The following is a 17,841-nucleotide window of genomic DNA, read 5'->3' as shown; positions in this document are numbered from 1 at the left end:
TTAGTTTGCTATACGTTTGAGCCCAGTTGATAGCTAATTTCTTAGATATTTTTTCAATGTTTATTGGTTGCATCATCTTCGTCATCTTCATGTTCTCTCAGACATCAAAACTAATGAAAAATTATTCAAAATTCAACATAACAGAGGGATAACTTATTTTGTTACCATAGCCTTGAATATTGTATGTCGATTGCTGCTGCTCTGCGCAAATCAAGTCAAATCTAGACAGTATGCCCACTACAAGTAAAAAAATATGTTTTTACATTCATCACTAAAGCCACAGCTTTACAACACAAAGAGATATAATCCTGCAACAAATGACAGAATGTCTTATCGAACCGACAAGGAAGAAAAAAAGTCTTCCATTGACTGACTTTAGCTTTACGGACAGACTTACCTGAAAGGGAAGCTTGTCGTACTCCTTACAAGTTCACAATTTATTTGGAAAAATTGATAATTTCTTCTTCTGCCTTAATGCTGACTTGGTGAAAAGGGCCATGTATACAAGGATTCAAATTTCCCTTCATATACAAGAATGTCAAAATGACTGATCTGTTGTCACAATGTCAGAATGTACCCTAAACTGTTAGACCTTTGGAAAAATCTCTTCATATTTCATTTCATAGTGTAATGAGGGGAAGCTTTCTCATAACCGCATGATTTTCCACCTCGAGATGTGGAGTCTGACATGAAACTGAACAGCACCACCGACTTACTAGTATTAAAATGTCTGTTGTGTTTTATTAAAATGTGTTGCAGTTTACTACTTTCCAGCTGCATCAGGCCTTGAGATCGTGCCAACTAACAGCCAAGTGGAGAAGACATGAAATTCCAGAACTTAAGCTAACGGAAACCTTATCCAAAATGCAGCGCCTGTGTACAAAAGAGGCTTTCATTCTAAAACACAGAGGCCGAAAAAGCTCTAAAGTGAAACCTCACTTTAATGGTTGGAAGCTGAGTACTTTACACTGGACCTTGAAATAAGCACTCACTGACAAAAATGTTATTCCTCAGTTATTCAATTAATTATTTGAAGAGGGAAGTGAAAAGGAAGATAATTCAATTGTTTGGTTTGTTCAAACATCACCTTAAGAGTAACGGTAAGTCTACCGATCAGCCATTTCAGCTCTTCTCAACTTTCCCACTGGTAATCTAGTGTGGGGTAACTGAGCAGTCTGTCTTTGCCCTTTGCTGACTGATAAATACCATAATAATACCTGTTGGGCAACTTCCTTGTGTTGGATGAAAAGAAGACGAGCAGAAACATTTACTTTGTTAGTATTCATAATAGTTTGTATACACAATGTATAGGAGCACCAATAAAAAAAACATTTTTTTTCCAAACATTTTTTTTCGAGATTTTTTAAAAAGCCACAGATTCTTTTTCTTCTACAGAAAGCAAAGAAAGCTCTGTACATGAACAAGCAAAATAACAGAATTCCTCATCGTGAGCTGCCGAGTGAAACAACTCGGCTGCTCGATTCATATCATCTCTGAAGCAAAAAAAATAATAAACATAAAAAACAAGACCAGCTGCCTGCTGCTTACCTAAGACACTACGTTACACAAACAGCTTTTGATATTTAAAACACAAGATATGTAAGAAATGTACTTTCCAAAAATTGTGAAAAAGTGCAATACGGGTTCAACTGTTTACAACTCAATAGATCATTTCCCAAATGGAGTCCGGTCCTTTTTCTCCCACCTTTGTTTTTAATCTTCTTCGCCCCGAAACTTGTTCCTTGTTTGTCTCCATAGTTTAAAATCTCTTACAGTTATACTGACATTCATGACGATGTACATTTATGAGAAACATGGTATTCACAAAAGTAGAGCAAATTACTATGATTGCAAATGACAAATTTCTTTGGGTAAGAGGGTAATGAAAAACTAGTTTCTTCGATGAACTTTTTTTTCCTTTTTACAGCAGATGTGTGTACAGATCAAGCTTCTGTCTTTTTGTTTTTTTCTTCATACAAAATCTACCATGTAAAAAAATCTGGGAGTCCCCTTCAAAAGGCCAACATCTTTGCATCTTATAAGATTTGTAAAAGAACCACGGTGTGGCGTCCGATGACACACAGCAGAACAGAAAAGAACCAAACAGCAAAACCTGCTGCAGGAAAACGCCCACGTGGTTCAACATAACAGATGCCTGAAACCAAATATTGTTTTTTGGAAACACACACATACAATCGATCCTCTCTTATAAAAGATATCTTGCCAGTTGGAGCTGATTGATTTGAACTTTTGAGAGGGGTGGGATGGGGGTCAGCATCCTGAGTCCGAGGTACCCCTGACCTGTGAAGGAATACTGTCAAGTCCCGCAGAACGATGCAAAAGCTGCAACAGAAGCAGCGTGTGGCCGAATCTTCTCCACGGTCCAACATACAAACATGTTGGTAAGGCTTTTAAAATGGAGCTCCCACGACAAACGGAAAGACAGAAAAGCAATTTCATGTACAAAGTGGGCGACAAAATGCCAGAGAAGAATGTAATGTAGAAACACATCAGGTTTCTCTCCCCTGTTGATATGAAAACTGAGCTTCGGGGCTCATCTGTAATCCCACTTTCATCCCAAATAATATTAATGAAACAATGGGAAACATCAAAAGAATGAGGCAGCTTAAGGAAAAAAAAAAACACATATGTACATGTTCTTAAGGATATGAGTGTAAAAAAAATAATACAATAACATAGAAAATAATAAAAAGTCATGGCACAATATATGACACAATGGGGTAAAAGCAAAGCAAAACAAACAAAAAAAAAAGAATGTAGGCTTGCAAAGGGGGGGGGGCTGATATCCATTGTTCACTTCACTGAAACGGCCCAATAGATATACAAAATGCACAAAGAAAACACTAATCAAACAAACACTGTGTGTAGACTGTGCTGCGTGAGCACCAACATCAAAACAGGCATATTTTTGGACTTTCTCCTTTTGACATGACATTGAATCAACCATCTTGAGCGAGCGTTCAGCACAAAGGCCTGCCGTACAGATTTTTGCTGAGGAAAAAAAATTCACAATCTTCCGGTTGAAAGCGACCAACATTTAAAAAGTTCATTGTCTCTGAGAATTGGTTCTTCATATAAAGATGAAGCGTCTCACTTCTCTTCCCTCTGATGGCAATCTCCTTCCTGAGACCGAGCAAGGGGAGCCGAAAGAAGTTCCTAAGTTTCAGTCTGGAGGTTTTTTTTTTTTTATTTCTCTACTGGGGGCCGAAAGAGTTTCCGTGGGCACAAGAAGCCATTTTGTGTCCACCAGCTTCTGGCTCCAGAAGTTTAGGTTTGGGTGTTTTTGTTTGACATGAAAGTGGGGGGTGTATATGTGAGTGAATGACAGCGAAAGTGTGTCTGTGTGTGCACGCTGCAGTGGGTGCATGCTCATGGCGCTGTGGTGATGGCGTTCAGGTCCTTCATAAGGCCCTCGAGATGGGCCATCTCCTCTGTAAGCTCGTCGGGCTCGTAGCTCTGGGGGAGAGGAACAGGGTTACTGCGAGGGGCGGGGGAGGGGCAGGGGGGGAGGGAGGCAAGCACCTGAGGAGGAGGGAAGGAAAAAGAGGAGAGGAGAAGAAAGGAGGAGAGGAAAGGAGGAAAGGGTCAGTCAGGGATCTTTCACAGAGGACTGGGAACTGGCATGGGTGGGGTGAGTTGAGCTGGGGGGATAGGTCAATGGGACTGAAGCACCATAAAAGACAAAAACACGAAGAGGCAGCAGACAAAAGCAAAACATGGAAAACCAACAGGCAGGCAACAGCCAATCAATGTGGGGGAAAAAAAATTCCGATCACAAAAATAAAATCATTCCAGTTGTGGGTTTTGTTAAGATGAGTTGTTAAAAGTCAACAAGTGATCAAAAGGCAGCCGACAATGCCACGAAAAAATGGTGAGATTGAAGTTGAAAAGAATAAAAAGAGAGAAAGAACAAACAGAAAATGTGGTTACAACAAGTCCAGCTAACAGAAACTCTACAATCCAGTGCCCAAAGAAAACCTGACATGGATTTGGAAGTGTGATGTGTGACTGATAAAATTCAAAGACGTGACTTAATAAATATGAAATCTTTACCATCATCAGGCCTGAAAAGAAGACACACTGCATAGCTACTGGCTGCCAGTGTGAGGTGCTATACTCACGCTGTCTACATCCTCCAGCATCTTGCTGGTCTCTGGTACATCGGGGGCGTTGGGCACAGTGACTATCATCGGTGTCCGTGTCCTTCCTAGTGTTCCAATGGAGGCTGTTTTAACAACGTGAGGGTGAGTGGGAGGCCCTGGGTGATAAAAAGTCACAAAAATTCTACAGTCAGTGACGGCCTTGAGATGAAAACATCCATTAGAGCAAATAAAATTCAATTCTGTGTGACGAAATACAGCTTGTGCTTTATATTAATCTACTCTGGTAAATTGTTGATTATTTCCACATTATGCAAATGTAGATTCAACGAAGGACAACTTGGAGGAAAAGTTGCTTCTAATAAATCAGAGGTGAACAGCTGCTCTAACGTAGTGCTAAAACCTCAGCTTTGCTGAGTGTGTTTGATGTGAGTGCTCACCGGTCTGAGTGAGCAGGGGAGTGCTGGGCAGGGCGGGTGACTCGTATGATGGATGGCTGGAGGCTGGGATTACAGGTACGGCGAAGCTCTTGAGTGGGTGGGCGTGGGCGTGCGGGTGGGCTGAGCGGTGTGGGGGAAGGTTGCTGGAGTAGCTGGCCTCCTCCTCTGTGGTGGTGGATCCGTGGTAGCTGCCCTCAGGGTCGGCCAGGATCTCAGAGGGGCAGGAGGCCTGGGAGGAGGCGGTGGCTGGAGGGAGGGGCTCAGAGCTGGGGGTGTTTCTCACCGACTCTGGAGAGGAGGAAGGGAAGGGGGGGGGGGGGGTGAGGACAGACATTGAGCCAGCTTCATAGGCCTTTTGGATCTGTCTTGACTTTTTCTTTCAGGCCTAAAATGATGAATTGAAAATCGATTTAATAAATCAACAGAGGGATCGTAGACAACCCGTAATTCTCAGATGTCAATAACTTGCAAGTTTTCTTAATTTTTTGTGATATTAATTGTAGGTGGTAGAGTTTTGGACTGTTGGCTGGTTGAAATGAGCTATTTAAATGCATCAACTTGAACTTTGGGAAAATGTGATGAGCATTTTATATCTATTCAAAACATCTAACAGACTGGCTGAAATTACGGTTCACTTTGAGAATAAAATCAGTTAGTTTCAGGTCTTCCACGTTGTGTTTTTCTCTCCCATATGACTAGCATAGTGGAATTAAATTCAGCATCACTGCTTTTACATGGAAATTAACATTACTGATTTAATCCTTAAATTAAGAATATAGAGGTTATGTGCAACATAGATTAACCGATAGAGATTAACTCTGGATGAGGTTTTTAATTATGACAATATTTTTGTTCAGAGGATTACACCCTATTCAGGTCTCTGAAATCCAAAATGTTTACATGTGCAACACATAACTGGATAAAAAACAGGATATTTAAGCATTTGTAAATGCACCAAAAGCATTTAAGACTTGACATAACACTTTCTAGGAAACACCTATCTGTCAACTGACTTAGAAAGGTAAAGGTAGGACTTATAAAAGTATTTAGCTTTCCCCACAGTAAAGCTGTGGGGAAAGCTACACTCATAGACTGTATATAACAGGCAGACAAAGCCACCAGGTCTGAGAGGTGAAGTAGAAAAGGAAAAGCTTTCAAAAGCAAAATCACTGACATTCACTTGTCACTGTCTCCGGAAACGTATGACTCCAATAGATTTCCATTCAAAAAATGTCTAAAGTTTTATTTCTGTTTTTCGAGTTTGACTGTCCAGCTCTACTTTTTTGTCAAATGTGATCACATTCTGGCCCCCAAAAAAATCCTGTCTGAGGTTATAAAAAAAAGTCCTTTTCAGTCTAAAGTCCTTCTATTTTCCTCTCTTCTCACTCTGAAAACAACTTTTTCTTAAAAACGAAGAAAATCTTAGCAATCTGATGTCATAAACAGCAATCTATCAACTTAATACATTGCGAAACAAGAAAGCAACAGCTTAAACAACACACCTCACTTTTTTTCCAGTTGAGCTGTAAACTATTCTGCGCTGTGGCTCAACTAGACGGAAAACAACTCAAACCATTACCATGTTTGACCACATTCCTGGAGGAGGACTTTGTGAAATGCTGATGTGGGTAAGAAAACAGAAACAGCGTGTTCTCAAGTATTTTCTGACAACAGAAAAATATCAGAGAAGAATTCTACGTAACATTATGGAGAGCTAAAACATGAATGCAACAAGATGGCAGCAGTCACACATGGATGAATAAGCAAATGCCAACTCAGTGAATGAATATGGTCAGCTAAGGATGCTCTCTGTGCTCCTCTGCAGTTCTCCTGCTGTCCAGCAGGTGGCAGTGTCTCACCTGTAGAGTCCACCCTGTCTAAATGGGAGATGGGGGTGGCGCAGGCGTGCGGGCGTGGATGCCCACTTCCCTGATGGTAGAGGTAGCTGCGTGTCGGTGATGCCAGGCTGCCCATGTGATAATAGTGGTGATGGTTGTCAAGGGAATGGATGGGGTGAGCACTAATCACAGCTGTGAATGGAGATGGACATGGATACACAAACAGGATGAGATGTCTAACAAGCTGCAACAATGATGATTGATGTGGATGTTTTTACTGATGAGATTCATACATGCACTTTTTAAAATTTTTTTATAAACACTTAATTATTCTGTTTGTCTGAATTCAGAAAGCAACAAATTCTCAAAGCAAATAAACATGAACATTTTATGAGAAGCATGAAACGGAGCTTTGCGCTTTGATTTCTAAATATTTCGTGGAGACTTAACAGATCGGCTACTCACTATGTGTAAATTATACAAGCTCACCTATTAGACCATGTAGATACACACACACAACACACACACACACACAAACACACACACACACATACACACACTTACGCTGAGGTGGCTGTGCGTCAAAAGGCATCATCATTTTAGGCCTCATCCCTCGTCGGCCTGCTAGTGTTGACATGCTGTCCTCTGATTCGTGGCCTAAAAGGTATGTGGAAACCAGCCAATCAGAGAGAGCTGCTACTCTACAGTACTGTTTTTTTCCCCCTCTTTTCATCTTATAGTAAACGATCCATCATGAAATCTATTTCATGTCACTGTGTTTTGATTAGATTTCTAAATGTCACTGTCAAACTCAGCATTCTTTTATCATGAACTAATTTCACTGAATGCATATCTGCAGTTCTAGCATGTGTGCTCGCAGCATCATGACATGTAATGGGCCGTGTGCACCATGTATGAAAAGCATGAAATGTTTTGAATGACAATCACACACAGAGACAAGTGCTGACTTGTGCCACAAAGTCGCCATCTCAAATTATCCGTTGTTCCTACAAGACAAGCTCCTGAAATCAAACAAGCAGGTATTATCCCCCATTTCCCTCAAAAAAAAAAAATCAAAAAAAAAAATCACCTCTTCATTTGCAGACATTTTCTGTCTGCTGGCCAAACTCAAGACTTCTGCTCAAAGTTATTATCTATGTGAGCTCCCTTTTCCAAAACATCAAACTTTAAATCTTCCTCTTGGGAAAGACTGACCGCGGTAGGAGTTACGTCTCTGCTGCAGGTGGGGGTTGCTCTCCAAGCTGCTGTCAGCGGGCGTGATGTCCTGGGATGAGCGGGGGATGGGCGTCTCGGTCATGACAGGATTGGGCTCTGGCGACTTGTCCATAGGTTTAAGTTCTAGCCTCTCATGGTGAATCCAAAGATCAGGTGGCTTTAGGTCTTTGGAGTTTCCTTTGTATTTGTGGGAGCCATTTGATGACTTTGACGCAGCTCGCTTTCTGCAGGAGAGAACACAAAAGCCAACAGTGATACAGTCAACACGGTTATATGCACAATTGTCAAGCTACGGTTACAGCTTGACTTGATCATTTACTTGGACCATCACCCTTGTCCCTGCATACATACACAGGAGGAGAATAGTTACTGACTGAAGTATGTCTGACCCTGTAATGCTCTGGACTGTGTGAGAAAATGTTCAAGACACTTTTTCTGTGGATGATCATCGTAATTATAGTCAATTTCACTTCCCAGATGGCCGTCTTTATGCTACTTGAATGGTGATTTCTGTCAGATGACACTGTGGTTATCAAATCAGAATTTCATAAGAGAAAATTTACAGTCTGGAAATGACAACGAGTCGACACAGTCTTAACGGGCTCATTTTCTGTCATAGTTTCTGACGCATTTAACTGACAAAATACAGAAAATAAGGAAAATGAGAGCAGATTTTTTTTGGGGGGGGAAATCTTTTGTAAATATATACACTTTACTGTTTTTACGAAAAGATAAAACTTTGTGGCATGTACAAAGTGCCTAAGCCAACTTGAGTGTAGTTGAGTGTATACATGCAGGAGGGATTCGACCCACAACCACTATATTATTACACAGGAAGGAACCGAGACGTAGGTTAAACAAACCCTGGTTATTACAAGCATAAAGGACAAAAGGGGGGACGAGAAAGGTTGAAGTAAGCATCTCTTACTTTTTCTGGTGGGACGTGGTGCGCCGCGTGCACAGGAAGGCCCCCACGACAACCACTATGATGGTGAAGGCTCCCACTGAGATGATGATGACAATGACCAGGATGTGATTTTCACCACTTCCGACACCTAGTTTACCTCAAAGGGAGAGAAACTGGATTAGACACATTTATAAAGACAGCTTTACTGACACTGGTGAGTCAATAGCCTCGTTTCCACTATGCAGTCAGGTACGGGTCGGTTCGGAACGGTACGGTACGGGTAGCTTTGGGGCGGTACGGGTCGGGTCGCTCACCAACAACGGAGAGCAGAGCCTGGAACCGGTCCTGTGTGCTAGGTACCCCAAGCAGAAGGGTTACAAAAATGGTAACGGGTTCCATGGGACCGGTACGCTTTTGTGGTAGTGGAAACACTGAAATAAGCGAACCGTTCTGAACCGACCCGTACTGGACTGCATAGTGGAAACGAGGCTATAGCCTCAAAGCCAATTCAATCTGGGATCTGTTGCAGGTCAAATTGACATATTTATCGTTCAATTAATTTGCTTGTGGTTTGAGTAAATTACATTAATTTCTATATTGCAATAAGGGAAAATTATTCCCAAGTCTCACATATGACATTTTCTGGAAACCTAAGAAAGATTTCACTGTTATCCTACATGAACAATGCCTTCAGGAAACATGGTTCCGGTCATGGCAGTAGCCAATGTGTTTGATAAGCACTCAAAAATAATAGAAATCTTACCAAGTGTAGTCCCAGGCTCCTGTGGATGTTGGTTACCTGAAGGTCCTGGCTTTGGTGGAAGATTTGAGGCTGATATAAAAGGAAAGCGGAAAAAACAAAACAATCAACGACCTCTTCATGATAGTCAGAGAAATATAACTACAAGCACAAACACATCGATCGGCAGATCATGCAGTGCAACTGTGTCATCAGCCCAGAAGATGGAGATCCTCAGAAAGAGAGACACATGAGGTGCAGTCGGCAGTGACAAAGTGTGGAGAGGCAGTTTACCTTGGTCATTAGCCATTTTGTCAGAGGACTCAGCTTAACAGGCCAAAGGAGAGCAGGGAGGAAGAGACAATAAAAAGCAAAAAAAAAAAAAAAAAAAACTGGTTAGCTGAGAAGAGCAACAACGGACAGAGAGATAAATGAGAGATAGGGGCTGTGAGGAGGAAGAGGGGCAAAACTAGAGAAATTTTAAAAAGAGAGAAAACGAAACAGCTGCTAAACAGACTGTGCCGCAGAACATAACACAGCCAAGCTGATATTAAGAGCAAAGCGTTGGTACAGGAGTTAGATACCATGACAAAGAAGACTGTTAAAAATACAGCCCTATTAAAACATTGAGATCTAAACACAAAATGAGCTTCATGTGTCTCCACAACCAAACTGATCCGAAAAATTTGAATTCACATGAATGCAAATTTGCAGGCGAGACCATAAAGAACAGGTCATCCAAAGTTCATTAACAAAGCTTGGGAAACATCCACATCTCAGCTCTTTAGACATTTTCTACCAGCAACTTTAACCGAAAAATTCAAGAATGAAGTTTTAGGTGCATTAGAAAAAATATCTAATCCAGGACAGACGCATGCCATGATTTACTGATAGTTTAGAGAAATCCATCCTTGAAGAGAAGAAATGTATTTATGGTAAGGGCGTATTCAGACCAGGAAAATCTGATAGTTCACTTGCTTTGGTCCGAACCTTTTTTTTTCATTTTGGTGCGGTTCGCTTTCAGACTGTACATTTCAGTAAATGGACCAAAATATGTCAACAAAGCCACGCGCCCTGAAGTCGTTCGGCTATTGGTCAGAATCGACACGCGCAACACAAAGTGCTAGGTTCAAAAGTGAATGTAGTCATGGACGCTTTCCGTGCCGTTATTGCTTTTAATATAATCAAAACTATATGTTTTTTCAACGTTTTGTTATTTTCACAACTCTGATTCGGTCTTTCGTTAGCTTTACCACAGCCGGTCTAGTAATTAGAAGAACGACGCTCTGTTCTGTTACCTAGCAGCAGACAAACGACGGATGCTCCTGAGGTACAAAAAAGCAAAAAGTCTGGGATTAGGTCCGGTCTGCTTTCACACCTCCAAAAGATCCGCACCAGGGTTCGTTTGATCCGGACCGAGTCCGACCTTTCAGCTCGGTCTCGGTCCGCTTGTTTGGTCCGGACCAGAGTTCGGTGGTTTGTATTCAGACCATCCCAAAAGGTCCGAACCAACGAAAATCTGGTCCGTTTGGTCATTTGGTCCGGACCAAACGAGGTAGGTGTGAATATGCCCTAAGATTATAGTGTATTATATACAGGAAGCTTTGTGGCCACCTTGTCTGAGCCATCTTGTCTAAAGTCGACATCATAACTTTTAAATAAATGGGCGCTAAAACACCAAATGAGATGTTTAATCGAGATGTATTATTTGTATTCTGCAATGAGCACGCTGCCTCCTTTGCATCCCAGTTTCAAACCCGCCATGGAAACTTACTCTTTGGAGTGCGGAACTGTACGGCCTCAGACATCGGCCCCATTCCTTTTGAATTTCGAGCCTGGATCTTGAAATAGTAGGTGGTGTCCAGCGTCAGCTCCTGGATCTGATGAGTAAGGCGGTTTCCCACTACTGGTTCAATAACCCAGTCGTGGACCTCTGCATTTACATCTGTGCTGTAGTAGATAATATAACCTACAAAGAGATGTCAGAAAACAAAATCTAAGCTGCGAGTGTTTGTATAGCCACAGTTTTTCAGTTTTGAGATTGTGGGCTGATTTTCTTTCATAACATGTCAAGAAAGTGATGTATGTAAGAATATAAAGAGAAAAAAAAACTGAAAAATGTATGTGCTCTGCAACTTTTATCAAGTTTGCCTATTGGGGATTTTTGTAGGTCAGCATGTAGTTATGTGTTTTCAAAAATAAAATATCTATCATAAAAAAAAGTAATCGGTTTCATGTAAGTAATCAGCTGGAGAAGTTTCACGACAACATCTATTAGTAGAAAAAAGTAAATGGAAGTTTTCTCTGAAAATGATGTATATTTTCCCCAAAAATAGATTTTTCTTTCCTCTCTCTGAGATAGAAATCTCTAGTTCAGCAGCATTTTTTAAAGGTTTGTCAGTTTCATTCATATCTACTGTATATCATCTGTGAAGTTTCACATTAGTGTTTGAGAGTGGCTCATATTTTATCTAAACAAATTAATAAAATGGACAAAAATGCATTTTTTTCCAAGGGAAATTAGTACAGATTTTACATTACAAATAGCAGAACATTCCATTATTGTATTTTTGGACCCATCAAACTGATCAAACTCATGTTATATCTTCTTGTAAATCCCTCTTCAACATTGTTAAGAAATGTGCTGTGCAATTAATATTTCATTATTTTTCTTATTATTGATAGATAATTGGAATATTCATGATGACACATATTAGTGACTACCCTTAAAGGTCAGTAGCTTTAATAATGTGCAAAATCAGTGCAATTTTTCCAAGTCAAACCTCACAAAGTATCTACAAAGTCTGCAGCAATGAGATGAGAGTTTGGGCACCGTACAAATAGTCTGAAAAAGTGCTTTTTGACAACTGGAATAGATATTCACTCATTGTAGCTCAATCGTAATCGTGGATTTAGTGGAGAGCTGCTACAAATATCTTATAATGGTCAAATTTACGGACTGAACAGAGAGCTGTGATGCTACATAACATGCGATGCATGACAGGAAGTTCCAGACTTACCAGTGATTTTTCCATTGGCTTCAGAGGGAGGCTGCCAGTTGACAATTATGGTGCGAGGTTTGTTCTCTTTGCTCACCACAGTCACATCTTTTGGGGAGGAGCTGGGAACTAGGTTGGGGATTAGGAAAAGACATTTGATTGTTCATGAGGACGTTGGATAAAAGGAGATGGTGTAGTTCAAAGCACAGCAGCACGGAGCACAAACTGATAGCTTTACAGGATATAGAGTAAACTATGTTTGCGTGTCATGTTGAGCTTTCATGATAAAAGTATTCGTTGCGGGATCATGTAGAGCCCATTACTTCCATGTGCCAGTGTGGCATGAATGTTTGTGTGCGTGTACTTGTTTTTCTAAATTTAGAACATCCAGAAATGAGGAACCCATTACACTTGTGGGGTCCATCATGTTTTGTGGCGACCAAATGGTGGGCCCTACATGTTCAAAGGGATTTTTGAGGGTCTAAACTTGGTTTTATTGTTAGGGTTGGAATTGGGTTATGATTATGGTTATGGTAAGGGGCTGTGGAATGCATTATGTCAATGGTGAATAACCACAAAGATAGAAAAACAAGTTCTATGTGTGTGTTTGTGACCTTGTAGAAAATATCCACTTGCTCAGTTGTAGAGCAAACCCCTGGCCGGGCCAATAAAAATATATATTTTTAAAAATCTGATATAAATTAATCCCAAAGCACCTTTTAGCTTAGCAATTACACCTTACAAGAAAGTATGGACACATGCAGCTTCCAGCTTGCAATGTTTTGATGTATATCTATTAGTTAGTGTAGAAGTGGAGGAATCTTCAACAATCACACAGGGGAATTGTATGCTTTCAATTTGTATGGTGACACAATAAGAACACTTCAACACAATGTTTTTTTTTTCCCCCATTGAGCTGATTCAGGGAAAACTAACGATTTACACTCATACTATAGCTATAGTGCTAAAGCAAAAGGTAGCAGGAACACGAGCCCATCTATGTTTAAAGTAATAAGTCAGAAAAGGAACAATAAAACAAGCAAAAGTCCTTTTGTGAGTGGACTAGCTTGAACCCATGACAGTCAGTTCTTGGTTTGGGGATCTATTTCTCCTGAGGCTGAGACAGCTGGCCCTGGGTCTGCAAATCAAGAAAAATAAATAAGCATTTCTTATATAAATGTTGTTGTTATTACTATTATTATTATCATAATTAGTAGTAGTATTGTGATCATACTTATCATTATTTATATTCTTCTTCTTATTAGTAGTAGTATTATGATTATACTTATCATGATTATCATTATTTATATTATTATTATTATTATTGTCGTTGTTGTTATTATGTCATTATTATTTTCCCTGATTGCACATCTTGATTAAAAGTGTCCTAAGTTCAACTTTCTTTACAGCCGATCTAAAACGATCATTTCCAATCACCAAATTTGCTCCAAGTTTAGTTGTTGGTAGATCTACTGATAAATACCTGTCTTAATATCTGGTTTACACAGACACATACTGTGCAGCCACAGCTTGATTTTCCTCAGGTGAGTCCCCTCCCTCTATCGGGGCTGCAAAAGGTCAAATGTTACTGCCAACCAGCCAGGGGCTTGTCACCCTGCAGGTGCTGTTGTTTGTTTCTTGTTTTATGTTTCTAGTGAGTGTTTATGGACAAATATTTGTGTGCATGTGTCTGTGGCGCTCCTACTGGTCTCAAAGGTGGTGCCCTGAGCCGTCATGCTCCACGTGCTGGTGCGGCGGCCTTTGGTCACCATTACGGAGAACTCGTACAGCGTGTTGGGCTTCAGACCCGTCACCATGTGGCTCAGGCTGGTGGCGTTGGCCATCTGGGAAGAGACATACAAAGAAGAAACAATTACTACATTTTCAGTTTTTTTTTTTTTTTTTAAAGCAGATCAATTAAGTGTTATAGAGTTTCTTTTTTTGTCAGTCATGATAATAGTTGATGTTAATTTGAATTAAGATTATTTTCAGTCATTTCAGTATTTATCAGTAATTACTTTGGTTCAGTGGTTTCTTTAAATGTCTCATGAGCAATGTTAAATCAAAAGACATTCAGTTTAGTAAATGTAAGAAAAATAACCCATAGAAAGAACATGATTTCAATCATCAATCGATTAAAGATATTTCCCCAGAAAATGTTTAAATTAATTTTAAGGACCTAAATAACCAAGACTGTAGGAGTTTGGTATATACTACATGCACAAAATGGAAGGTCAAACCACAAACTTTTACCTTTTAATATCATATTGTTTTCATCTTAAATAGTCACTGTTGTCATTTAATGGAGTTATACCCACTAAGACCGATGCAACCTAATGCATCACCCCTGCAATGCTTCAAAACATCTGTACTGAGCCCCACCTCTTTTCTTTATTGCCAGGAAAACAGGAAACTGGTGCAGGGATTCATTGAATCGTGCAAAAATAAATGGAAACACAGTATCTAAGGCAAAAAACACAGTTTATATAATCCTATCGAAAGTGAGAATTTGCCTGAAAGTTCTTAGACAGCTTTCTGTCATTTCTTTAAGGAGTCTTCAGGAATAGTTCTCCAGGCTTTTTGAAGGACATTTCAAAGCTCTTCTTTGGATGTCGGCTGCCTTTTGTTCCGTTCTCTGTCGAGATGATCCCACACTGCATCAGTTATTTTGAGGAACGGGCTCTGGGGAGGATTCATCCCTCCATCAGACCTGTTGCCACTGATTTTCAGCCCACTTCTTGGCATACCTCAGCCTTTTCTCCCCGTTTCCCTTCCTTAAGAATGGATTCTCTGATTTCATAGTTCATCACTTTCAGATACTGTTCATCTGCCGTAGATCTTTTTTTATACCTGACACTTCTTGTCTCCACTTATCCAGGTACCTCAAAGTTTTTAAGGACACACTTCACACCATGCTGAGATATGCTAAGAGTTTGGAGTGTCTTTGGAGTGTGTTATGTTTGGCATTTTTTATTGATGTAACTAAAGAAATGGGAAAAAAAAAACATTTGTCTTTGTGACGGGATGCTACTATGAGAGTGCTTGAGATTTTTTTCTTTTCTTTTGCCAAGTTGTCTGTTATATGTAGATACAACACTGGTTTGTCCTTGGAGTTATGGAGAGTTATACTTGAAAGATTCATAGGTTAGTGGTCAGTGGCTTAACTATGGAAGTTTTTCTGTGCCATCAGTTTGAATACGAATTTCTAATATTGAATTTTTACAGCATCAAAATCAGACTTTGAATTTGAAAAACCAACAGTGTAAAAAAAAAAAAAATTCTAAAAACAAAAATCAGTGTAAAAAAATTCAGCATCTAAAAAAAAATTCAGTGGAAAAAAATTCAACTAAAAAAAATTCTGTGGAAAAAGAACCAGACTCAACATCCGGGTAAACAGGGAGAAGCAATCGATCCCTGTCTCAATTCATCCAACGGCAGCCGATCAAGTTACGCTCCATTGGACAGATCAGCCATGTCCACCAACGCAGGTGATGGTGCTTCGGTGAGTGAGTTTACTTTATTTGCCATTTGTGTTAGTAAAATTGTGTAATAGATATTACTCAATGTCTATTGAGCTGATCTGTCCAATGGAACGTCACTTGATTGGCTGCCGTTGGATGAATTGAGACAGGGATCGATTGCTTCTCCCTGTTTACCCGGATGTTGAGTCTGGTTCTTTTTCCACTGAATTTTTTTTTAGATGTTGAATTTTTTGACACTGATTTTTGTTTTTAGAAATTGATTTTTTTTTACACTGTTGGTTTTTCAAATTCAAAGTCTGATTTTGATGCTGTAAAAATTCAAAAGTAGAAATTCGTATTCAAACTCTGATGGCACAGAAAAACTTCTATACTTAACAAACAAAGAACAAATTCCACTTTAAATGGACACGTATAAGGACTGGATTGAAAATGAGTGAAAAAGCAGCCAAAGTCCAAAGAAAAACTTTGGAAGACATTCCTTCCAAACTTTAGACAATTACAAAACAGTCCGGCTGCTTGGAAGCTCATAGTACTGAGCTGAGTTAGCACCACAACGGGTGCTAGAAGATGCAGTTTGTGGTGCAGTGTTAAACTGACATGCGACCGTATTGTTTTATAAATCCAATCTATATCAGTGAGGGTACACTGGAAAAAGAAAAGGATCTCTGTATAATACAGCGCTGTTTGATATTACCACAAACTACATCCTCTCTAGAGAGGTTTCCAAACCTACAAGATTCTACTCATTACAAATAAGTAAGCAAATACAGTAAAACACTGGGCCCTGTAAAAGCCTTATAGATGAGAGTTAGCAAATTCAAAAATCTGACTCGACCGACTCTTCAGCTTGCTGCGAGTCAGTAACTGTGAGTCGCGTTCGCCAGTCATGTTGCATGCAATGACAAAAGTGCAGCTGTCCGTTGGGGGCTGTCAAACAGAGGGCAGTAGGATAGGAAAAGAAAACACTATGTTCTTGAGAAACACGCAGCCAGTTTAAAAGCAGTCGTCCCTTCAATAATGCACAAGTCCGTCTGGTTGGACTTGATCTTAGAGAGGTGTTTAGGTGAAGATGCTTCTGTTGGATGTACTTATGTAGTCCAGATATGGTTACATTAATAGAACAGCATTTACAAGATGGAGTTTCAGGAGCACAGTTCCTGTCTAACAGACTTCTTAATATATTTGATGAGTCTGCGCAGCTCTTTGATTACTAAGACACTGTGTGAATCAAACCAATTTGAGCATTAATTCATATCAGGAAGCTGAGCTGAACACAATATCGTCATGTTGTTGTGAATGTACTCAGTGTTAATGAATTTGTTGCATGATATACTAACAAGGCACACTTTCCCTCTGTTTTAGTCTGATAACAATAAATAAATCATAAATGTCAGGCTGACGCTTGTGTGTAAAGACCATCAGCTGACAAAGAGCTACACGGAAGCATCGTCTGCAAGACTTTTCACTTTGCCTTCGTTTGTTTGTGCATGTCTATCCTCTGAGTTTGCTGCATGGGGAATGCACTGTCAGATCCACATCCGCTTTTCTGGTTCTCAGTTTGTGTTGTCCTTGTTGAATAATTTATCAGTAAACGCAGGCCTTTATCTGAGCTCTGCTCGGTCACAGGTTTGCACACATGCACGAGCACACACAGTTATTTGGAGATTAATATGGAACAGCAATGTGCAAACTCGTAGGAGAACATTTCTTTAAACAACAGCATTATTACGTTGTGATGTTTAACATAACGTCACATTATCAGAAAAGAGCTAAACTGAAAAGTGTGACTTATTTACAATATTTGAGTGCTCTGCTTCATGCTTGAGTTGAGACATGGTGAGATTCTGCTGTTGTTGGACGACACTGATAAGTACAGCTACACTAAAACCCACAGAAGCATCAGAGACATCCCAACGGTTCTGGTTACCAAAAGATGCACATTACCGTGAAACCCTCTGTGTATGGGGGTTCATTTCTGTGATCAATCAAGAGCTTGTTTTTGGGATTTGAAACCATTAGTCCTGGTTTTCACGGTCAGAAACTGTAATGTTACGCAAACAAGCGCAGACATTTTGAGTG

At 40.0% G+C, this 17,841-nt stretch overlaps 1 protein-coding gene across 13 annotated transcripts in view; it reads right to left on the bottom strand.

Annotated features, from left to right (window-relative positions):
- Positions 1-1,038: 1,038 nt before the first annotated feature.
- The window catches only part of neo1a (neogenin 1a), a 169,201-nt gene continuing 152,398 nt past the window's right edge, over positions 1,039-17,841 (bottom strand). For 3 of the 13 annotated variants that reach the window (XM_075465941.1, XM_075465977.1, XM_075465994.1), the window contains exons 18-29: positions 13,986-14,124; positions 12,302-12,409; positions 11,056-11,250; positions 9,576-9,608; positions 9,306-9,374; positions 8,564-8,699; positions 7,615-7,859; positions 6,964-7,056; positions 6,421-6,591; positions 4,562-4,849; positions 4,143-4,279; positions 1,039-3,543 (exon numbers count right to left, since the gene is read on the bottom strand). In XM_075465941.1, coding sequence (XP_075322056.1) covers positions 3,391-3,543; positions 4,143-4,279; positions 4,562-4,849; positions 6,421-6,591; positions 6,964-7,056; positions 7,615-7,859; positions 8,564-8,699; positions 9,306-9,374; positions 9,576-9,608; positions 11,056-11,250; positions 12,302-12,409; positions 13,986-14,124 — 1,767 coding nt within the window. In that variant the 3' untranslated portion in view covers positions 1,039-3,390. Of the gene's footprint in view, positions 3,685-4,142; positions 4,280-4,561; positions 4,850-6,420; positions 6,592-6,963; positions 7,057-7,614; positions 7,860-8,563; positions 8,700-9,305; positions 9,375-9,575; positions 9,609-11,055; positions 11,251-12,301; positions 12,410-13,985; positions 14,125-17,841 lie in introns of all 13 variants that reach the window. The other 10 variants (XM_075465986.1, XM_075466044.1, XM_075465951.1 and 7 more) reach the window with 9 other exon arrangements.

Source organism: Odontesthes bonariensis, chromosome 1 (assembly GCF_027942865.1).
Source record: "Odontesthes bonariensis isolate fOdoBon6 chromosome 1, fOdoBon6.hap1, whole genome shotgun sequence".
Lineage (NCBI taxonomy): Eukaryota > Metazoa > Chordata > Actinopteri > Atheriniformes > Atherinopsidae > Odontesthes > Odontesthes bonariensis.
Note: the sequence above shows the minus strand (reverse complement) of the source record. Positions and strands in the feature narration are given on the sequence as shown.